General features: G+C 48.3%; 4 protein-coding genes and 1 long non-coding RNA gene across 6 annotated transcripts; 2 read left to right on the forward strand and 3 right to left on the reverse strand.

Moving 5' to 3' along the window:
* Positions 1-20: 20 nt before the first annotated feature.
* On the reverse strand, positions 21-7755 carry Rnf187 (ring finger protein 187). The gene is made up of 5 exons (XM_057773929.1): positions 7707-7755; positions 6132-6748; positions 4800-4892; positions 1804-2028; positions 21-1130 (listed from the first exon to the last, which is right to left on the reverse strand). Exons 1-5 carry the CDS (start codon positions 7753-7755, stop codon positions 1128-1130), a joined length of 987 nt encoding a protein of 328 aa, XP_057629912.1. The 3' UTR covers positions 21-1127.
* Positions 7756-9260: 1505 nt separating this feature from the next.
* Positions 9261-15853, reverse strand: LOC130878177 (uncharacterized). Of its 2 annotated transcripts, none has more exons than XR_009057433.1 (3): positions 15747-15853; positions 13371-13749; positions 9261-12311 (listed from the first exon to the last, which is right to left on the reverse strand). It is a non-coding gene; the product is annotated as an uncharacterized LOC130878177 (long non-coding RNA). The 2 variants fall into 2 exon arrangements; XR_009057432.1 differs by having other exon boundaries at positions 13245-13749.
* Positions 15854-16613: 760 nt separating this feature from the next.
* On the forward strand, positions 16614-17169 carry LOC130878174 (H2B.U histone 2). The gene has a single exon (XM_057775994.1). It carries the CDS (start codon positions 16646-16648, stop codon positions 17024-17026), a length of 381 nt encoding a protein of 126 aa, XP_057631977.1. The 5' UTR covers positions 16614-16645; the 3' UTR covers positions 17027-17169.
* Positions 17170-21112: 3943 nt separating this feature from the next.
* Positions 21113-21577, reverse strand: LOC130878175 (histone H2B type 3-B). The gene has a single exon (XM_057775995.1). The coding sequence runs from the start codon at positions 21560-21562 to the stop codon at positions 21182-21184; it is 381 nt and encodes a 126-aa protein (XP_057631978.1). The 5' UTR covers positions 21563-21577; the 3' UTR covers positions 21113-21181.
* A 296-nt stretch (positions 21578-21873) lies between these two features.
* LOC130878173 (histone H2A type 3) lies at positions 21874-22290 on the forward strand. The gene has a single exon (XM_057775993.1). The coding sequence runs from the start codon at positions 21874-21876 to the stop codon at positions 22264-22266; it is 393 nt and encodes a 130-aa protein (XP_057631976.1). The 3' UTR covers positions 22267-22290.
* The last annotated feature ends 682 nt before the right edge of the window (positions 22291-22972 follow it).

The raw sequence follows: 22972 nt of genomic DNA on the forward strand, positions 1-22972 counted from the left end.
GGGAGGTATGGAAACAGAGAGGCTGGAGCAAACCACTTTATTCAGCACTGAAAACCCAGCCCCCCTGGGAGTCAAGCTGGAGCCAGTCACTACACCCCAGGCCAGGGCCTCTGGGGACAGAACGCTGCGACCCCCGAACCTACATAGGTCTGTGTCTTTGGCCCCTGGCCTGTGTCTGTCCACTCCGCTGGGTTTTGTTTCTTGGACTAGTTATCTACACACACAATGCTGCAGGCAACCACGCTACCGCTACGCCACGAGTTTTGAGAAATTCACCTACTGGAGAAAATATGAGGTGAGAAAAAGCCAAAAACACAGCCAAGTAAAGAACCAGGTGGCCTGGAGATGCCAACCCTGCTGCTCTTCTGCAGGGAAGAAGGTCCCTTCCACGAGAGGTGGGTAACAGTAGGGAGCACTTTGGGGATGCCAGCGATACCCAAGGGGCACAAGTCAGGACGAAAGAGGCTAAGAAAGCAAAGCAGAAGACAGCTCCCAGGATTTGGCACAGCAAGACCCAAAGGGAAGGAGCAGTCCTCCAGAGGGTGGAGAATGCTTCATTTTCTTTTTCCCAGCCATACCTCAGGGCCTCCTGCATCTCTATTCCCTGGCACTAACACAAGCTGACTATAACTGGCATGTCCCAGAGCCTTGTTGAGGGATGTCTGGTGAGTCAACCCTGTCATGGGCACCAATGGAGAAGGTGCAAGGTTTGGTTCCTGGATACTAGAGTGACATCACCACACTAGGCCCTAAGCTGTAACTGAACAAGAAGCAGGGCCTTAAGAGCTCTCCAGTGGTCTCTGGCAGGGTTGGGACACACTGGGAAGGAAATCCCAGGACTGGTCTCTACTAGGAACAGGTATAGGCCTGAGCACATTCATGACCCAAAGAAAATTAAAAACACTGCTGAGAAATGGAACTATATGGATGATCAAAAGCGGGGCACCTGACACTTCATCCGGGACCGCCATGATGTCAGTGTTGACGGAGAAGGGACCTGTCCAGGATGAAGGGTGGTACCAGGCAGAGAGGCCTGAAAGATGTAGGTAGGGGTGCCGCAGGCCAGCTGTGGAAGGTGGTTCCTTCTGCCTCATGCTCCAGGGTGCCAGCCTGCTGTGCAAGCATCATCACTGCAGGAAGAGGGAGAGACAGAGACAAAAAGGAAAGACAGTGAGGCGTAGACGGGCAATACAGGGACAAAGGTGACAGCAAGACAGAAATACACAGGAAGAGACCGGAGGCAGTAAGACAGACCACTGCTCCCCTGAGCACGCACACCTAGAATCAAGGTGACTTGACAACCCATCTAAAATGGGTCCAAAGCTTGTGTCTCCAAGGCTGTATAGCACCCACTAACCCCAGAACTGCAGAACCCCCAAACAGCTAATGGTATGTGGAACGGGGATACTCAGCTACGGGTGGCTGTTGATGCCACATTGCAAGCCCAGGCTCAGACTGCCAAGTGGGCTCTCAGGCCTCAGGTGTTGGCCCAACCCTTGGGGCAGAAATGAGGATGGGAGAAGACAGAAAAGGCGTCTTGGTTACTACTGCCTAGGAGTCTGAGGGGTGAAAATATCCCTCCCATGTGAGAACCAGGGTCATCTCAGACCGTCCTCAGCACAAAGATCCTTCCTACCACTTTCCGAGCCACCTGCTCATTCCCTGTCCTTCAGACCTAGGCCACAGCAGGGGCAAGGTAGGCCATGGCTCCAACCTTTCCCTAGGGTAAGCTCCTTTACTGGAGCTCTGAACTGGCCAAAGAGATGTAACGTGGAGAGGTGCTCACTCCCACCCAGGTGGTACCTGCAAAAGCATGCTAAGGCCCAGGTTACGGTGCTTCTTCTCCAGCTCTGACACAGCCTGCAGGAGGGACCGGAAGCGGTCTGCCGGGTCAGCCAGCTCATCATCCTCAGAGGTACCCTCATCTTTCTCAGCCTCCTGCAGAAAATGCTCCTCCTCTTCCACAAAGAAGGCCCGAAGCTTCTTGTAGTCAGTCAGGGCCTTCTTCCTTCGGTCCATAACATGCCCCTGCAGGGTGAGTGGGAGAAGGGTCAACAGTCCACCTTGGCTCACACCCACTGCTACTATGTCCAAAGGAAGAGAACCCCCATCTACTCAGAAAGAAAAAAAAAAATCACAGGTGAGAGAGGATTCTCTTGCATCATTTTCCTAAGCAAGAAGTGAAATCTCCACGTGAAAGACATCCCTATGGCCCCTCATGGTGGTGTTAGCTTGGTCCCAGTGTGGGGAGGTGGAGCTGACAGGGTCTTAAAGAGGTGGGGATTGGTTAGGTCACCGATGTACCCATCAGGCCTCTGAAGGACTGGTGCTGGTCTCACTGGCTACTACCAGCTGGCTCCCAAGGCAGCCATTACAGAGAGAGCGATCCTGGGTCCACACACGTGCACCATGAGGTCCTCACTCGAGACCAGCAGATAGAGCCTTAGTCTTTGACACTCAGCCTCTAGAGCCAATAACTCGCCTTCCTTACAAAGTACTCAGTCCTGGATAATTTTGCTACAGTAACAGAGAAAGGCTAACTCTCTCCCTATACAAAGCGAAAGGAATGGCATTCTGACTGAGGAGAGAAGTGGAGGTAGAGAAGATCCTGCACAGACCTTGCTAAAATAATTCTTTTCTTAGCCGGGCGGTGGTGGCGCACGCCTTTAATCCCAGCACTTGGGAGGCAGAGGCAGGCGGATCTCTGAGTTCGAGGCCAGCCTGGTCTACAAGAGCTAGTTCTGGGACAGGCACCAAAGCTACAGAGAAACCCTGCCTCGAAAAAACCAAAAAAAAAAAAAATAATAATAATAATTCTTTTCTTTTATGCCTCCTGAATTAACCACTTGTCCTCAACCTGCCATTCTCCGTCCAACCCGGTGTATTTGTTAGATTGTGACTGTTTCTTTGGGTTGTTTCCACATAAGGCCACTCATACCACTTGAACTTCTATTAAGGCAATGTTTTGTCTCCCTGCACAGTCTTTCATGAGTGGTTCCAGGAAAAGCGTCCCCAAGTCACCAAAGTGTATTTAAGTCTCTTCTTACAAAATGGCATAGCACTGGCACATAACCTATCTGCATCCATTCACGTGCTACAGATCATCTCTAGTTGCTGACACCATACTTTCTAAAGAGTTACTCTACTATACTGTGACTAGAAAGAAGCCTATGTACCAAAAACAACCATACAACAACAGGCCTAAAGTCTACTTGTGGTGCTGTGCTTAGCGTGCTTATATTCAGAGCCTCTCACATGCTGGACAAGCTTTCCACCAATCAGTCACGTTCCCATTTCCCAGCAGAAGTCTGTTAAGTCGTTGGACATAGAACCCACATACACACTGCTCAGGTTATGTGAAGACCCCATTCACAGCTTCCCAAAGATGAACTCTGGGACCAAAGTCCTGTCAGAATGCACAGCCATTTTTCCTAATATAGCCTCTGGTAAATCCAAGAGCAAAAAAACCCATCCTGCCACCCTCAGCAACACCACTTCAGACAACAGAACTAAAGAAAAAGGCACACTCCTAACTTTACTCAAGATCTTCATCCTGGCCCAGGACCACACAACACAGGAGATAGCCACGCTCCTGAGAAAGAATGGTTTTTCTGAAAAAGCTGTAAATGCTAACCAGCTAACTGCTTTCTGGCTAAGCTCCTCCCTCTGACTGCAAGATCCTCATCTTTGTATTAAAATCTCTCTGTGCTAGAACTTGTCCTTGGAATGACTGTGAGTTCCTAGGAATCTGGACAACCTCAGAGCCTTCCAGTTTTTGTGAGGGGCAGAGCAGACAGCTTCAACTCTAAGGTGCAGGCTACCCGAGAGCTCCAGGCCTTCTGTAAGTCTACAAAAACACTTTGGCTTTATGTTTTTAAAAAACAGAGGGGAGGATATGGAAACTAAAGAACATCAATATATCCAAGGAAAGGTCACCAGAATTTAAATCAATGTTTGATTTTGTTGACAAGGAACCTTTAAAAAACTATAACATGGGGGGCTGGGGAGAAGGCACAGAGGTTAAGAGCATCGACTGTTCTTCCCAGCACTGACTGTTCTTCCTGGAGGTCCTCAGTTCAATTCCCAACAAACACACGGCAGCTTACAACCATCCATAGTGAGATATGTTGTCCTCCACTGCCGTGTAGGCAAACATGCAGGCAGAACACTGTACACATCAAAAATAAATAAACCTTTTAAAAAAAATTTATACCATGTTGTCACCTTGGTTTTGAATGTCATGGAAGGCACTAGAGGATGGCAAGCTGGTCAGTACCAACTTTTTGTGTCCCTCCCCCCAATCCCTGTGCTGAAACCTCCAGGTGATGGGGTTAAAAGTGGTGTGTCTTTAGGAGGTAGTCAGTCCTACCAAAGTAGAGGTACGACTCGTGCCCTACTAAAGGGACCCCCAGAGAGCTCCTGCCCCGCCCTCCAGGTGATGACACAGTAAGAAAGGCCACCAGAAACTAGCCCTGACCAGATATGGACTTGCCATGGCTTGCCTGTGGACTTCCAGCCTCCAGAGCAGTAACTGTCTATGGTTTTGTATGACAGCCAGGAAACAGCAAGTTCCACTGGGGTTGGTCAGGATCAAGAGTACTAAGTGTCCTGTGCAGAAAAGGAAGCCGAACCTTACAAACCACCCTCATGTAAAGAACGAGAAGGAAAAGAGTTTCTCTGCTGACTTCTGGCTAGACTGTGTCCTAGGAGAGTACCCTGGCATTCGATAAGTCCACACAGAAGCCCCTCCTCCGGTCAGCCAGGCAAACAGCAGTTCAGTTTGGTTGCCCTCCACTTGCCTTCCACACAGCTGCCGCTGATTCTGCCTGACCATGCAGGTCCCGGGCATCATTTAAGTCCTTCCTCATGATTTCCACGGACCCCTTGTTCTCCTGGGAGAGAAAAACTGGTTATAGACTGGAAAGGACTTGGACACCCAGGTCAACAGTCCAGACCTTGGCTGCTGGAAATTGTTTGTTTGAAAGGGTCTCCTGCGCTTCCCTCTTTGTCTGAACTAGGCACACAGCAGACAATTCCAGGTTTGCTCTGTAATTCCACCTTTTAAATAGGTCCCCTTTTGTGTCAGCTTGATCCAGACAATGGCGTTCCTGACTGTGCCCTACTTAGTCTCTGTGGAGATTGCTGGCTTAGGAAAGTGTCAACAAACCGCAAGACAACCCTAGCAGCACATTCTGGCAGAGTACATACCCCAGGTTGGGACCCGGATGTAACTGACTGGCCTCCACCTCAACACTGTGCATAAATTAGTGACTAATCCTATTCTGGGGTTCACGGTGCATCATTCCAGAACACAGGGCTAACAGCACCCTCAAACACACTAAACTAGTGGTTTCTCCTGCGGGGCAGAGACCAGGCATCGCTGTTTTCCTACCTGGCTACCGTGGGCCAGGGATGATACTCCGGACTCCTGGGCTCCAGCTTTGCCCAGATCATAATGGGCGGTTTCTACCCAATGGCAAGAGCCACATGCAATGACCAAGAAAGCACAGCAGAGAAGGTTCCAGAATGAGATGGATCGGCAGTCCCTCAGAGGGTTGCAAGCAGTAACTGGCAGACAAAGTCCACACTCAGGTAACCAGCAAGTAGATGGGCGGGGCTTGCCTCAATGAGGTCACACCCGGATTGGAGGAGGGAGAGGCCTTGGGGAATGGGAAGTGGGACTTGAGAGGAAAAGGGGGAGGGAGGGAGAGGAAGGGAGGGGGAGAGGGAGAGGGAGAGAGGGAGGGAGGGAGGGAGGGAGGGAGGGAAGAGAGGAGGGGATGTTTAAAGGCGGTATAGAGATAAGGAACAGGTAGACCAGAGACCTGGGGCAGAAGAGTATGCTCTAGAGATGAGAGATTGAGGATCACAGCAGGGACCGGGAGAGAGATAACAGAGATCAGGGAGGACGGAACTCACGGACTCGACGATTCAAGAACACTAGGCACGGCAGGGACCCCCGGGGTAGGAAAGGTGCAGGGCTGGTGGGCACCGCGGAGACTCGGGGTGGGGAGAATGCTGGACACCCATGGCATGCGGGAGAGGGAAGAGGTCAGCGCATAGATCGAGAGAGACTGACTCCAGGTGAGTAAGGCACAAAGGTGGGCAGTGTGCGGGGTCGCCTCGCGCACCTTGCCGCGCAGCGCCTTCCTCCAGCGCGGCTCCCACTCGGGCGGCTCCGGGCCCGCGGCCATGCGGCAGGCGGAGCATAGCGGATCTCCGTCTGCACGGCACAGCAGCTGCAGCGCGGCCTCGCTGGCAGGGCCGTCGCGTGCCGGAGCCGCGGCTGCCTCCTCGAGTGCCAGGAGGCGGCGGCTGAGTGGAGGGCGGCCGGGCTCCACGGCGCGCTGCCAGCAGTCGTCGGCACACTCGGGGCACGGGAAGGGCCCATCCTCCTCGGCCCAGAAGCGCACCACGCACGCCCGGCAGAAACGGTGGCCGCAGTCGGCGCGCACCGGCTCGCGGGGCGCGCGCTGGCACAAGGCGCAGACGGCCTCAGCGGGGCCCGCGGGGAGCGCCAGGGCTGCGGGCGGCGGCGCCAACCGAGGCACAGGCGGAGAGGGCGCAAAAAGGCCGGGAATCGGCCGGAGAGCGAGATGGACAAGCCTCAGCCGACGACTCGGACCCGGACTGCGCCAACGCCGGGCACGCGCGCGCGGGGCGGGGTTCGGGCTGCCGTGCGCTCTGACGTCCAGGTCCTGGCAGCTGCGCGTTCTTCCAGCCAGGTCCTGGCTGCTGCGCGCTCCTCCTGCTAGGTCCTAGCAGCTGTACTCTCTCCGTTCGGGTCCCAATAGTCGCCCATGGCCCCGCCCCTCCCAGGTCGGAGCAGCTGCGCACTCCTCCACCCTGGTGCTGGTAGTTGATCCTCTTTGTCCTGATGGTGTCAGTCGTGGGCTCCAAACCCAGATCCTGACTGGTGTCCTACAAAATTATTCGTACTCCAGGGTGCTGCCTCAATTATCATAGATAGTTTCCCATCTCCCGTAGATAACTTGGGAGGTGGTCTGTCCGGGGAGGCTTTGCAGTTCCTGAAATTCAGGGTGACTGAAGGTTTGGGTGACTTACCTCTATGCCTTCAACCCAGAAGCGGCATAAGACAGGTTAGGTAGACAGAAACTCCTAAAATTATTAACATGCCTACATAGTCAAGTAGGAATCTGACCAGGCTAACGAAGACAGCGACAGCAAGTGACGGTGGAAATACCAGATGCTTTTACCTTGTCGGCCCAGATGAGGAGTCGGGGCTTGATCCTTTCACATGTGGACAGTTCCCCCTCTACTTTTCTATCGTGTTGTAACACAGCTCAGAGGTCCTTGTCAGGACATGGGCATCCTTCAGTCACCACAACATGAGCCAAATAAACTTCTTTATTTTTATTACTCAGCCTCAGATATTTTGTTATAACAGCCCAAAATGATCTGAGAAATGAAGATATGGGACGATGCTCAAATCCAGGGTTCATCTGAAAAGTGTGAAATTGAGCCCCAGTGCAATGCCATTCTGAGCATTAGTCACACACGAAGTGTCACATTTCACTTTAGCCAAGTCGTAGAGATGATGGATGCCCCCTCAGTGCCAGGGACCTGGGATAACCATTCTGGAGTCACTCCTGCAGTACAGGTCAAGCGAAGGAGAGACACCTTTAAGCCCGTGAACTCCATGTCTAGATGTCCAAAAGGACTTGTGCTAATGATTGTGTTCTTACCAGCCTCCAAGGGTGGGATGCGGCAGCATGTTAGAAGGCAAGAATGCATCATGGGAAAGTGAAGACGGGACATGCAAGGTCACACACCACAGAAGCAAGTCTTGGACAATGCCAAAATATGGACAGTATATGTATAGTGAAAACAAAAGAAATTGAATGGTAAGTGTACTGTTCAGGGTTCTCTAGAGAAACAGAACTGAAGCACAATTCATAAGAACTCAGTGAGAGAAATTGGGGTTCAGCCTGAAGACTTGAAAAGCAAAGCAGCCAGCTTTTACCTCTACCTCAGTCCAAAATGGCGACCCTGCCTCCAGGAATCTCAGAATGAGACTGATAGCTGTCTCCTCCTATTTTATAATCTTCTCTAGTTCTGGAATTAAAAGTGTGCACCACTGGGATTAAAGGCATGCACCACCCGGTTTCTATGGTAACTAGTGTGTGGCTACTGGGATTAAAGGTGTGTGCCTGGTCTGTAAGGCTGACCAGTGGGGCTGTTTTATCTTCAGGCAAGATCTGAATTTGGGGTGGTTTTCCCAGCTCAAATGATTCAGTCAAGAAAAAAAAAAGAATCTCCCATAGGTGTACCAAGCCCCTTGGGTTTCAGTTAACTCCAGACGTAGTCACTTTGACAACCAAGAACAATCATCACACACGTTCATGGTATTCATGTAATCCAAAAATGCTCAATGCGTATACAGAACAATATCAAATTTTGCAAGAATGCACTCCAAAGAGTATTGTCTAAGAAGGTGTAGTCAGCGATCCACAACTCAGGACCCTGCTTCAGTTGAGATTAAAAATGTATTGTAAATGCGATGCTGCCGTGTGTATGTGCTGAACACTACTACAGCAGCCACATCTGTACTCAAGCTGTGCAGCCCTGTTCATTTCCTAAACAATAAAAAATATGCATATCCCCTTCATAGCCTGTTGGGTGTCATGAGTCATCTAGAAAAATTTTAATTAAATAGAAGTTTGCATGTAAACCTTATGGCGTTTGCATGTCAACATTTTAGCTAGGTATAGTGGTACACGCTTTATCCCCAGCACCCAGGAGTCACAGGAGGCAGATCTCTGTGAGTTTCAGGCCAGCCAGAACTACATAATGAGACCTTGTCACAAAAAAAGTGGTGAGTGTGTGTGTGTGCGCACGCATGCATTGCATGCGTGCATGAAACAGAGTGAGATTTTGTCTAAGAAATTCGTATGTCCTTAAGTGTTGCTAGCCTCGTAAGTTTAGAGCCAACCTCTTCAACAGATATGATATGAATGTGTGTGTGTGTATATGTTATTCAAATTTGAAAATATTTTTGCTTCAGTTTAAAAAATCTAATTGGGACCAGCAAAACAGCCCAGTGGGTGCAATCCTGGAGACCTGAGTTTGATCTCTGAAACCTAGGTAGAGGTGGAAGGAAAAAAATTAACTTTACAAAACTGTCCTCTGACCCTCACACAAGCAGAGTGACATGAATGCCCACACACATCACACCACATCACACACTAATTAATAATAATAATAAATTTTACAAGATTAAATTTTTTTAAGCAGTTTTATTTGGGCACTTCTACATTCATCTAACTGACCATGGCCATATCCAACATGGTTCTCAAATTGTTGCTGAGGTCTGGTGCTCAAACTCAACGCATCCTAGACAATGCATCCTAGACAATGGCCCAGTTTATAATCCCGGCATTTGGGAGATGACGACAAGGAAATTGTGAATTCGAGGTCAGTTTGACCTACATAGTAAAGCCCTGGCTTAAAAAGAAAAACCAAACCGAACAGAACAACAAAAACACAGCAGTAATGGAAAGCGTGAAGGAGAGGTGGGGAAACCTACACCATAATCTGAAAGCTGGGACAGCACACGGGCACCCTGGACACTGCCCACCTGCGGCATCCTGCAAACACAGGCCGGCACAGTCATGGCCAGGGTGTGGCTGGAAGCGGAAGAAACAGATAGCAAAGTGAATGACTAAGCATGAAGGAGGTGCCCTTCAGAAGCTTCAGTGGTGGGGATCAAATGAAGAGCCTTGCATACACTAGGGCAATCCCCCACCACTGAAATATATCTTAGCCTAGGAGCAGCCTTTTGTGTTCGATTAAGGAAGGACTATTTTATCCTTTGGACTTAAAAAACTGCAGCAACTCTCTTGAGAAGTCCACACTCCCTCAAGGGTGTGGGTTACTGTTCTTTACTTAAGCCTCTCTCCCTTTTTAAATTGTTTAAATTTTAAAATATTTACTTTTATGTGTTTGAGTATTTTGCCTGCAGGATGCATGCACACTACTTGAGAACATGTTCCCAAAAAGACCAGAAGAGGATGTCAGGACTAGACGGACATGAGCTGCCCTGAACATGTTGAGAACTGACTTCGGGTCCCCTACAACAAATTCAAGTGTTCTTAACCTCTGAGCCATATCTCTGGCTTCCTCTCTACTCTCTTAATGCCTGTGCTTAAATCTATACTAAAACCTTTTCTTTTAAAATTTTGTATTTGTTTTTATTTGTATGTATGTATGTATGCATGTGTGTGTGTGTGTATGTGTGTGTGTCTACACATGTCAGTAGGAACCTGTAGAGATCAGAAAAGGACATTGGACACCATGGAACCAACATTACAGGAGGTTATGAGCCACTCAACATGGGCCCTGAATATCCACCCTTAGTCCTCTGCAAGAGCAGCGTAAGTGCTGAGCCATCTCTCCAGTCCCACAGCTGTTTATAAAAATATAACTCTGCTTCAAAGAAAATTGCATCAGACCAGTTACCTAATAACTACTACCTTTTAAATATTTTAGATGTAAAAAAACAAATATTTCAGATGTTTAAAATTCATTAAGTTATATAAGATCCTAAAAGTTCAACTATACCTGTGGCGTTCAGAACTATAAACTACCAACAACAACAATAGCGTAATAATAATCATCATGTGAAGAGTTTGAATTACTCTATATCTTTCTGAAACAATTCTCTCCAACTGACTAAAGCAAACTGGGGTTTTGTTTCTAGGACTCTGAGTAGATGAATGGTAAGAGACGAAAAATGAACGGATTATGGGGCTCTGAAGTGAATGAGTGATTAACTATCAAGGGGGTAGATACAGAGCCCTGATGTTAATGATTAGATGGACGCTGAAGTGGGGGATAGAGCCTCGCAGGGATGAGAGATGGGGAATTAAAGTGGGTTGGATGATAAGGAAGTAGATGGATGGCAGGTCCCTATCCATTTACCTTACAATCAGAATAAAAACAACCAGTTTGGTACAGTTCTCTATGGCTGTAATGGTAAAAACCAAAATAGCAACCAAAAAGAAGATTCTCTAAGAGGAGTATTTGGAAGAGCAGGGCATCATGAAGGGAACAGATGCCATTGTAAACAAGGAGACTGAAGCAAGTACATTTTAAAAAGGGAGAGGATGAAGATCTCATCAGATGGCCCAAAACACGATTCTTTGAGAACAGTTGTGGGCAATAACCCCTGCAGGACCCTCTGTGTGGTGCAGTACCCTCTGTGCGCTGGCAGGACCCTCTGTGCAGTGGCAGGACCCTCTGTGTACTGGCAGTACCCTCTGTGCAGTGGCAGGACCCTCTGTGTACTGGCAGGACCCTCTGTGCAGTGGCAGGACCCTCTGTGTGCTGGCAGGACCCTCTGTGCAGTGGCAAGACCCTCTGTGTGCTGGCAGGACCCTCTGTGCAGTGGCAAGACCCTCTGTGTGCTGGCAGTACCCTCTGTGCGCTGGCAGGACCCCCTGTGTGATGGCAGTACCCGCTGTGCAGTGGCAGGACCCTCTGTGTGCTGGCAGTACCCTCTGTGCAGTGGCAGGACCCTCTGTGTGCTGGCAGTACCCTCTGTGCAGTGGCAGGACCCTCTGTGTGCTGGCAGGACCCTCTGTGCAGTGGCAGGACCCCCTGCACGGTGGCAGTACCCTCTCTGTGGTACAGTAGCCTCTGTGCGCTGGCAGGACCCTCTGTGCAGGGCTGTCCTCCTGGTGGAGTCTTTTGAGATAGTCCTCACCTGGCACACCTGCTCCTCCTCACCTGGCACACCTGTTCCACAATTATATATTTTTGGTTAGGGCTGAACAAAGGCATGGTGTGACTTCCCAGGATGTGAAGAAATGTCTATCTATCCAATCAAGACACTACAATACAGAAGAAATAATTCCTCCAGGTTCACATTAGTGAGCCAATAAGTTTACTGGAATTACTGACAGGTCTTGGGAAGGGGTCACGTAGAGGATCATGGATGAATCCGCAGTTATCAAAAAGTTCCAACTCAGCATGGGTGATAACTCAGGAGAGCTGCATCGTGGGTGTTCCCACCTCCAGCCAGCCTTCCACTCCCTGTTTACTCCAGTAGGAACCCCAAGGAGCTTATGCAATTATCCTCCTTCCTATGAGGGAATATAACAGTCCATTACCGTTACTGTAAATCTAGAGTCGTTCGTCCTTCCGGTGCCCACAGGTGTCTACTCCACGGTGACCCATGGTCATGTCAGGGCTAGAGGAGACCCTGTCCCGACAACAAAGACAGACTCCAGTTTCGCTTCTGACAGCTTTCCCCGTGTCTTCCGTCTTCTGCTCTGTTGGCACTACCATACCTGAATTAAAAGGTAAAATTCTTGTCTAAGCTAAGGAGACAAAGCCCAAATGGGGAGTAGCAAAGCACCTGGACTGCAGGATTGGGACATGGGTGGAATACTTGTGCCCTGTGACAGTGGGGCCTTCTCCCGGCGTGGAGAGAAGTGACTGAGAAATCAAACCCTCCAGGACTGCAAGGAGACTACCAGGGCAAGATGGAGGCTCCCAGGGCAGCTGGGGGATTGTCCATTGTTTTGTGCAGCTGTGACTGAACACCATAGGTTGCATAATTTACAGAGAAAAGTTTGTCTGGGTTCCCAAAGCTGAAGAGCTGCACCTGGTGACAGCCTTTAGCTTTGGGAATTCTCCAGTATAAAGGCATTCAGAGAACCATCACAGGGTGAGACAGAGCCAGTGGTAGCAGATTAAAAAAAAAACAGCGACAACCCAGCCAGAGGCCCAGGATGATTTCAATGCCTTGCATTCAATGCACTCTCCTAACAAAAGTCGAGAGCTGCATCGCTTGTATGCAGCTCCACGGCCTTTCCTAAACGGTCCTTTATTCCGTGCCTGGCTGAGGCCTTCAGAGCGGGCCAGCTTACCTCCTCACCTCCTGGTGAGGAATTTGCTGCATTTCGTGAACGTTTGTACCTTCATATTTTCTCCCTTGTTCTCAGACAGATTTCCTTGGATAAGTGTGCCCTGGGAGCCGGGTGGGGGTGGGTAGGGAAGCTGGGGCCGGGCAGGCGCTGGTGTTTCCTGGGGAAGGTCTGGGATGTGACCTGCAGCTTGCTTATGGCTGCATTTCTTCCTGATTCTCTCACCCATCTCCAGGTCCGGCTCCCTCTCCCCATCCCACTCCCAGCAGTTCTATAGTGCCACCGCGGCTCCTCTACCCCTCCTCCTGACCCTTCTTTCTGCGCGAACGCCACCCGTCTTGAGGAAATACATACACTTATAAAGTCCGAGTTGGGTCGAGTAAACAGTTCCCTTTCAGCAGTCCCTAAGACGGTTAACTACGGTGCTCAGGTGGAGAAGCATGAATTACTTAAGGGCGCCAGGAGGAGGTGGTCACTTACAACGAAGAAAATGTCGCCAGAGCCCACGAGGCTGGAGCAGCTAGTCTGGTGCACAAAGACACAAAACGTAGGGTACATGCGGCTCTCAGATCGTAGCCCGGGTTTTCTCAGGCTGAATGGATTGGTTGCCAAGATTTGCCTCAATAGCTCCCATCGTCGATAATTCGCTTTTTCTTTTGCTGATATAAGGAGTAATGGTCCACAGAAGGCCCTTCAGCAAACACAGGCGAGGAACAGGCCAGCTAATCTCCTCACACAGGAGAAAACAGCGCTCTTAACCAAAGGACTCTTCAGCGCCCCGGCCCTCACAGCACCAGAGATGTCATTGGAGTCGGGGTAATGGTGGGAAGGCCTTTGTCCAAACGATGCCAGCTGGAAACTGCAGAGGACAAAAGATGCCTACGTTTACGAGAAACCGTGTCTCGAAAAAACAAAACGAAAGAAGCAAACAAAAGACACAAATGAGAAGGAATGTGTAAGATATTTTTAAACGATAATCTTTGACCGAGGTTACCAGTAAGCAAAGATGACAGCAGTCTAGGATTGGACAGGCTCTTGTTGGGAAGATATCCATGTAGAAGTAATGCGTGTCTGCATGTGCGCACTCTCTCGCACACGTGTGTATGTGCATGTGTGTGTGCATGCATGTGTGTGTGTGTGTGTCTGCACATGTGTTGCTGGGCCCTGAGGCATATTAATATTAAACTCAGACTGTATCTAACTAACCTATGACCTTCAGTCCCTTAGAGAGACTTTAACATTTCTGTGAGTTTAAAAGCTCAAGGTTCTGGAGTATGGAATACTATGCCATTTGACAGGAAGCCACCTTTCCCTCCCAGCCTCTCAGCTTTGTCCCTCAGCTCCCCGCAGTCTGTGAAGACTGACAGGAGTTATCACTCTCACAACTTTTATACCTTACACAATACCATACCCATTGGGTATGTTTTTATAACAGTAAATGAACTGGAAAACAGGAAGATCTTTTATTCAGGATCAGCCGCCATAGGTGAGTCTCCACTGCAACCGGGCCTCAGAGGAAGAGGGGGGGGGGGTCATCCATTCTGCACACAGTGTGGGCACAGCAGCACGCTGGCAAGGGGGACCGAAAGGGACTAAGATGTTGATGTCATGGGGAGGAGCACTTCATGCAGTTGTTCTTATTAAGTTTGGTTTAATATTAACCCGCTGGAGATAACAGCAAGACCATCAAGAATTCAGGGCTGGATGAGCTTCCCGAGGCCTTGTCTTGACGATAACAAACCCCACTGTAAAAATGAGCTGCGATTTATTTTACTACACATCTTAACATCTGTGGTGGGGCCTCATCACTTCTACATTTTTTTACATCTGCTATCTATGAAAGCGTATGTTGATTTTTGCTTGCAAACATGGCTGTCACTTTGGGAGACTGCAATGGACAGTGGGCTTTCTGGTACACTGTAGAAAATTGTGGTATATATTGCCAGCTTTCCTTTGTGTATGGCAGTGTTCTTGCTTGAACTATGCAGCTTCACCCATCAGAATCTTAGTCGGTGAAACATTTGTCCTTGTATTAATGAGCATCTGTTTGGTATTAGTATAATACATCAATAGCAGTAGTTATTTTTCAAGATTCTCTTTCCTATTCCTATCCTTAAACAATTTGTAAATGTTCTCTAGTTTATATAGATATTTCTAATATTCACCTTTTGACTCTTGGTAGCTGCAAGTAATTTTAACCCAAGGTTCATTTACACTGTGTGTATAGGAGGGTTAACACTCAAAATATGTTTTTCCTAAGGTTTTTGTTTTTGTTTTTCAAGACAGGGCTTCTGTGTGCAGCCCTGGCTGTCCTGGAACTTGTTCTGCAGACCAGGCTGGCATCCAACTCAAAGATCCACCTCCTTCTGCCTCCTGAGTGCAGGGATTAAAGGCGTGTACCATCACCTCTAGGCTCTAGGTGATTTTTTTTTTTTTTTTTACAAAATTACTTTTTTCTCATGCTGATAACTAAAACACGGCTCCCTACCCCTGAAGTCTCCCAATATCAAGACACCCAATGCCTCAGCTGCCAGCTGAATGGGCTTCCAAGTCTGTTCTTTCACCAAGCATTGGCTGGGCGTCTGATGGATGCCATGTTGTCTTTCGCCCTGTAGGCAATGGAAAAACAGCCAGAAAAACAGCCACATCTCTGCGTGAGGAATTACAGTTCACTCTGTATTTTGGTGGGAGATAGAAAGGATGTGTGTTGATGTAAAAGGAGCTCATAGGAATTAGGCACCAGCTTGTGCAGGGCCCCTTTCCAGGCTGCTCACCCATATGAACTCACCGCATCCTGCAGGCATTATACCACCATGACATGAAGAAATGGAGGCGCGAAGGAAGCAGATTACTTACCCCAGGTACGGCAGCTAATTGGCCTTCAGAGCGGGATTCCTCAACTGTAGTATGCAGACCATGACTCAGTGTGTGTGAGGCAGGGAGCTAGCGGTCGGCTCTTCTAAAGCCAGCTCTCCAAGTGATGCTGACATGTGAACAATGTAAACATACAGCCTTTTTATTTTTCTCTCAGCACCGTGTGTGTGTGTGCGTGTGTGTTTAGGTGCGTGCGCACAAACTGTTATGAGAGGCGTAACTTCTATAACCTGCTGCATCCTGTAAATACGGAACCCATCGATAAGGTTACACCAGCCTTAGCTCCAGCTCCTGACATTATGGACGTGCCAAGAACCCCCTTCTCCAGATGAAAATCTACCCTGCCACACACTCGCAGTGAAACTACATTAGTATGCTTTCTGATTTCCCGTGAACTGTTGAACTTCGCTCAAGGATTCTCATAGAAATGTGTTTTTGCTTTTGTTTCCCCTGGAGGGGGACGATGATCTGAAATAAATGGCATTCGGAAGCTGTCATTTCCTCCTCCAACTAAGCAGGCAATAAGCTTCTCCCTCGTTTTTAATGAGAAACAAATGGCCGGTGATTTGGCTCAACGAGAATCGGATCCTGCAGCAATGCCCCTTCAGCCACTTCCACAACTGCCAGAGAAGCTAAATCTTCCTAGTTAAAACAAAGGGTTCAGACAAAGATGAGACACCTGAGCCGGCTCAGTCAACGCACTTTCGGATTGGTTGCAATACTGTCCAATAGGAAAAAAGAACTGGTGTCTCCTAGTTACAACATTTTAGGTTTATCCAATCAGATGATACTGCTTTGGAGCCCTCATTTAAATATAAGGATGACAAATAACCCTGCCTCCGCCGTCTCCCTGTTCGTCTTGGTGCAGCCAGTGCAGCAGGATGCCGGAGCCTTCCCGCTCCACTCCAGCCCCCAAGAAGGGTTCCAAAAAAGCCATTACCAAGGCGCAGAAAAAGGACGGCAAAAAACGCAAACGGGGCCGCAAGGAGAGCTACTCCATCTATGTGTACAAGGTGCTGAAGCAGGTGCACCCCGACACTGGCATCTCGTCTAAGGCCATGGGCATCATGAACTCGTTCGTCAACGATATTTTCGAGCGCATCGCCAGCGAGGCCTCCCGCCTGGCGCATTACAACAAGCGCTCGACCATCACGTCCCGCGAGGTGCAGACGGCCGTGCGTCTGCTGCTGCCCGGGGAGCTGGCTAAACACGCTGTGTCCGAGGGCACCAAGGCTGTCACCAAGTACACCAGCTCCAAGTGAGGCGCTGCGCGGGCGTCCCCAACCCAAAGGCTCTTTTCAGAGCCACCTTCCAATCTCAAAAAAGGAGCGTGCTACCTGGTGTGATAAAGAACTGTCATTCATTTGATGTGCATTGGGATGGGGATTGTACTGGACATTGGGACACGAAGGTAATACGTGCCTTCTTTATAAAGATACATTAATAAAGAAATTGATTTGGTTCAATTTTGGCCACAGAAAACGTAGTTAAGTGGATGGCTTCCGGGGGGCATTTTGGGGTGGACTGCGCGGTTGGGGTGGGGGCGTCAGCAGGGGGATCTCTCCTCATCTTTTCACCCTATCCATCCGCCTCCCCTATGTCCAGCGGAATGCCGTGTTGAGGCTCAGGTTGTGCTTTCGTGACTGATGCTTTCGGAGCCATCTTCCTCCATCCCTTTGCTTCCTTCCTCCCCTTGCCAGGATTAGACCCTTAGAGCTCTTGCAGACAAAAACAGTTTAAACAGGTCTTCTATGGTATTTTACTTGAAACGCCTAAAAATGCTATGCACAGCCCCTTGCTCACAACCTTACCACTAAGCGAAAATCTGGCCATGGAAAATTCTGACATTTTATCCATGCATGTATTTAAACGATGAAATGTTCTTTTGTTTCATCTCAGTGTATACATATGTGTGTGTGCACATGAATGTAGATCATAAAAATGTATGTATACATTAACACAACTCTAGTAAATGGTGAAACGTCCTTTTAAAAAAAGGAAATCGGTGCCTTTAAAACAACAGCAAAAAAATAATAATAACCCTATATGTGCTCTGCTCAATTTATGTCTGCATTAATGACTAAGTGCAAGAACAGTCCAAACTACCATCCCCCTAAAATTCCAATATGAGAGGTTCATTGTATGTGGGAGAAGCCCATCTTCCATGAGCTCCTGGTTGCCCCTGGTTCCGACTGCATGTTGGTTTCGGGTGGACAATGGCGTCTTTCTCCTCACACCACCTCCAGTGACAGGCGCTCGTTTGTCAACATTTAACCTCTCACTGTCTCACAGGAAAGGCGAATCTTTCTGTTGGTAACTTCTTAAAGAGACAGCTTTTTCCCTTGCTCGAAATTCCTAGTTTGTTCCCTAATAATTAGCAAGTTTATCTTGAGCATCTAGCTGAGACTGGGGAATGGCAGTTTCGTCATTATCTCAGACTGCACGCCTGCAGATCCCTCGTTCCCCCTCCAACCTCACTAACATTAAGTTTTTCAGATCCAGAAAACACATTATTTGCATTGTCTTCGTTGCTATTACAAATCCTCACGTATTTGCTGTGCACTGCTACACTTTCCAGTTGTTCAGGGTCACCTGGCCTTTCACTGTCATGGCATGGAACTGCAGACTGATTTTGTACACAGTTGCTCTCCGTTTTCTATATTATAAAATCTCAACAGCTCAATTTTCCACAGTCTTTGTCACCTCCTTAATATTCATAGCCTACAGAAGGACAAATCTTCCCCATTCTGAGCTGTAGCTTCCAAAGTAACACACCTGGGCAGCTTATTCTCAACTTCCAGTTTTTGTCAGGAAAAAAAATTAAAAATTAAACCATTGTATTACCAACAACTATAAATGTATTGTTATAGAACTATACTTGGAAATTGTGTGTTAGATTTGCTCGCTGATTCTATCTTTTGTACTAAAAATGTTTAGGTTCATCTGCCAGGCTCGTCTTTTTCCTGGAGGCAAAGATTACAGTTTATTGAAACCGTATGTCATCCCGCACCTAGACGAAGCAGTTGCAAATATTCCTTTAAAACTTGGGGCTGGAGAAATGGCCCAGGGTCAAGAATAGCTCTTGCAGAGATCTGAGTTCAATTCCTAGCACCCACAATAATTGGGTCATTAATGGCTGATAGCCATCAATAATGCTAGTTCCAAGTGATCTGACCCCCTTTCTGACTTCTGGACGCATGTGGTACACATAAATGCATGGAAAACATTCATAGCTAAAATTTTAAAATGGATAGTTGACTCCAGCACCCGGCCATCCAGGTCTGTAATGGAGTACTTCCTCAGTATAGCAAAAGTGTCAGAAGCCTTGACAATCACTTGGCATCCATTCACAGAGGATTGTATTCAGCCTCTTTTTTTTTTTTTTTTTTTTTTTTTTTTTTTTTTTAATATAAATCCTGTTCGTGCTTTGTTTGGTGACAGTCTCACTGTGTAGCTCTGAATAGCCTGAGACCTGATTTGCAGACCACACTGGTGTTGAGCATACAAAGATTCCCCTGCCTCTGTTCCTCCCAGCTGCTGCCATTTCAATTCGACAACACCACATCTGGCTTCCAAATCCTCTATTTTGGAGACGATTAAGAATACTGGCATGGGTCCATGGTGGTGAATGCCTTAAATCCCAGCACTAGGGAGGTGCAGGCAGGCAGATCTCTGAGTTCCGGGACAGCCTGGTCTATATAGTGAGTTTTAGACCAACAAGCCCTACATAATGACACTGACACACTGGTGTGTTTGTGTGTGTGTGTGTGTAAGAGACAGCAGATATAAGACAGAACATGGTCTCCCCTATGATGATGGAACATGGTTTATGTTTTCAACTGTAACTAAAGAAGAAATGTACTGGGTCAAGGGTTATGACAAGGCTTCTATTAATGTATACTTACTTATATATTTTTATAAAAATATGTCAAATGAAAATAATGCTATATACTACACACTAACTACTTGTACCCACGAATGGATTTGAATAAACAACCCAGGCAGGGGGAAAGAAGAGGGCTGAGTGGCATCTCAGTGGTAGAGGCTTGGCTAATATATTAGAGGTCCAGAGTATAGCCTCCCACCCAACCCCTCCTCCTATCAAGCCTCAGCGGAAGACTCAGCTTCTTACACAATTGTCTGCTTTCCTGGTGTACCTCTTTAAACACGGAGATAATTTGGTTGGCATGTTTAAACTTCAATAGAAAATTCTGGAGATCAGCAATTGGTAAAACGTAATATACATATAATTGCTGTTGGCAGAATTTGAGGCAGAAGAAAGATAAAGACAAATTCTCAGAGAAAATAATCTGAAATATCTGTTAAAGAACTTGGTTTACTTTGACCTGACTCGTGTTAATGTTCTAATGGCATTTTTAAGACTAATTAAGAACAAAAGTCCTATGTTGTCATTTTCATCTTTGCAGCTAACTGACTTAGTATTTTAAAAAATACTTCAGATGCTAACTTTAAAACGTTTGAAGTTGTCAAAAATCCTTTTTATGTGGAAAGAGGGAGATGGCACAGCTACTGTAGGAAATTCCAGTGGAGACATCTTCTCCCAGCGACTGTCCCTTAGCATCTGTCCAAACGTACCTATTATTCTGTGCTAGAGACGGCGATAAGACTCTCAATATATCTTATAACAGTTCAAGTAATTATCATGAATCCTCTCTCCATAAATAAAAGCCAAACCAAGGAAAGTTGTGTTCTTTCCACAGGTAAGATTTCCTGCCAGACCAAAATGGCATTCTCCGAAAAGGAAAAAAAAATGCTGAGTGTGGAAAATTCTGATACCAATGCTTTACAGAAAATAAAACAGCTTAGGGCAGCAACTCATTTGCTCAAAACAACAGGATTCTTTCCCAAATCCTTCCATCCCCTGACCACTAAACCTGCTGCTGGCTGCTGCAGCTGGCTAGATCCAGCTCCTGCACACAGGCATTCAGGGTGTCGCCATGCCTTTTCAACCTCGGTTCCAGCAAACCGCTAGGGCAGGATCTATTGGATATATATAATGCCAGAATAGTCATATCCAGGGGATAAGACGCCTGTTTATTCCAGGAAACGTTCTAAAGGAACGCAGATCAGAGGCCACCCAGGACACGCGGTACCCAGAATCCCACTATTTTTGTGACCTCGCCCACCTGGGGAAGACTCGAGGCTTGGGGAGGGAACTCACGTCCCTTGCCTCCTCCCGTGGCCATCGTCCACATCCCACCCTTAGGAAGAGCAGAGCAGCTGCAGCCCTACATTCCTCACTCCAAACACATCTCTCTTGGTCGTACCCAGTGACGGAATTCCTATCAGGTGCGTGGCAACCATCAATGCCTCCACACACTGTGTTCAAGACCCTTTTAACGACTATTTGGGTGGCTCTGAAAAGAGCCTTTGGATTGAGGACGCCCCGCAGCGCCTCACTTGGAGCTGGTGTACTTGGTGACAGCCTTGGTGCCCTCGGACACAGCGTGCTTGGCCAGCTCCCCGGGCAGCAGCAGACGCACGGCCGTCTGCACCTCGCGGGACGTGATGGTCGAGCGCTTGTTGTAATGCGCCAGGCGGGAGGCCTCGCTGGCGATGCGCTCGAAAATATCGTTGACGAACGAGTTCATGATGCCCATGGCCTTAGACGAGATGCCAGTGTCGGGGTGCACCTGCTTCAGCACCTTGTACACATAGATGGAGTAGCTCTCCTTGCGGCCCCGTTTGCGTTTTTTGCCGTCCTTTTTTTGCGCCTTAGTAACGGCTTTCTTAGACCCCTTTTTGGGGGCCGGAGTGGACTTGGACGGATCAGGCATATTGGCTAGCTACTGTGGAGAGACACGTACGCCCGCTGCACCAACTCTATTTGTACGCCTCGTATTCAAATGAAGGATCAAAATTGCTCGCTTTTGATTGACTACAACTGCACATTACGTCATCGCAAGGCGAGTGATATGCAAATTAGGCTTGTCGTGTTCCTTTTCCAATTGGCTAACGCTGCTACCCAATAGAAAGGCGCAGTCTAGCCTCCCTCCTGATCATATATAAGGGCTTGTTGGCGCTTACGGGGTCGTTAGCGCTAGCTTTCTCGTTGGTTCGTGTTACTCTTTTTGGTTATCAGTTGGAGATGTCTGGTCGTGGCAAGCAGGGCGGCAAAGCTCGCGCAAAAGCCAAGTCCCGCTCCTCCCGCGCCGGCCTGCAATTTCCTGTGGGCCGTGTGCACCGCCTTCTTCGTAAGGGCAACTACTCGGAGCGGGTGGGTGCCGGCGCCCCGGTGTACCTGGCAGCGGTGCTGGAGTACCTGACTGCCGAGATCCTGGAGCTGGCTGGTAACGCGGCCCGCGACAACAAGAAGACGCGCATCATCCCGCGCCACCTGCAGTTGGCCATCCGCAACGACGAGGAGCTCAACAAGCTGCTGGGCCGCGTGACCATCGCGCAGGGCGGCGTCCTGCCCAACATCCAGGCGGTGCTGCTGCCCAAGAAGACCGAAAGCCACCATAAGGCCAAGGGCAAGTGAGGCCCTTCTGGTCCCTAGTGCTACTTAACGGACACCAAAGGCTCTTTTCAGAGCCACCCACAACCTCAAAAAGAGCTGTATACTGAGCCTGTTACCACCAGGTACTGGCCAGGGCTGGGTCTCCCGATTCCTTCCATGCGTTTGTGTATCTCCGCGCGGCGCTTGGGGTGGTGACCGCTCAGACTAACGGCTTCCATCTGCAGTTGGCCTACGGTCTGTTTGGAGGCCCCCGCGGTTTGTCCCCACCACTTTCGTGTTAACACTCGGTTTCCGTTAAGGTTCGTGCTTGAACCTTAGGGGACACTTGGTTTGGCTGGAGTTAGCATTAGGCGCTGGTAGGTTAGAAACTGGTGTCTCTAATGAAGGCTAGTGCTTCCGTTCTACCAAGACGTAAGTCCATTCGAGTTAGGATCTAATCACGTTGAGATTTCCAAAAGTGTAAGGGATTTTTTAAATATATATATATAAAGCTAACAACTCGAAGTTTTTCAGTTTCTTTTGTCGGGGACGGAGCGACACAGGTCAGTACTGCCCAAAAGTGGTAGGATTACAGATGGATGGCCATGATGGTGGTCCAGCAGGCGTTTGGAATTGATCAAATAATCTTACCCACTTAAGTAGCTTAACCTTGAAGAACAAAATAATTAGTTTTGGTAAAACTAGGTTTGAGAGTACAGCAATGTCCAATAGTAAAGTTTAAAGGAGA

Source organism: Chionomys nivalis, chromosome 7 (genome assembly GCF_950005125.1).
Source record: "Chionomys nivalis chromosome 7, mChiNiv1.1, whole genome shotgun sequence".
Classification (NCBI taxonomy): domain Eukaryota; kingdom Metazoa; phylum Chordata; class Mammalia; order Rodentia; family Cricetidae; genus Chionomys; species Chionomys nivalis.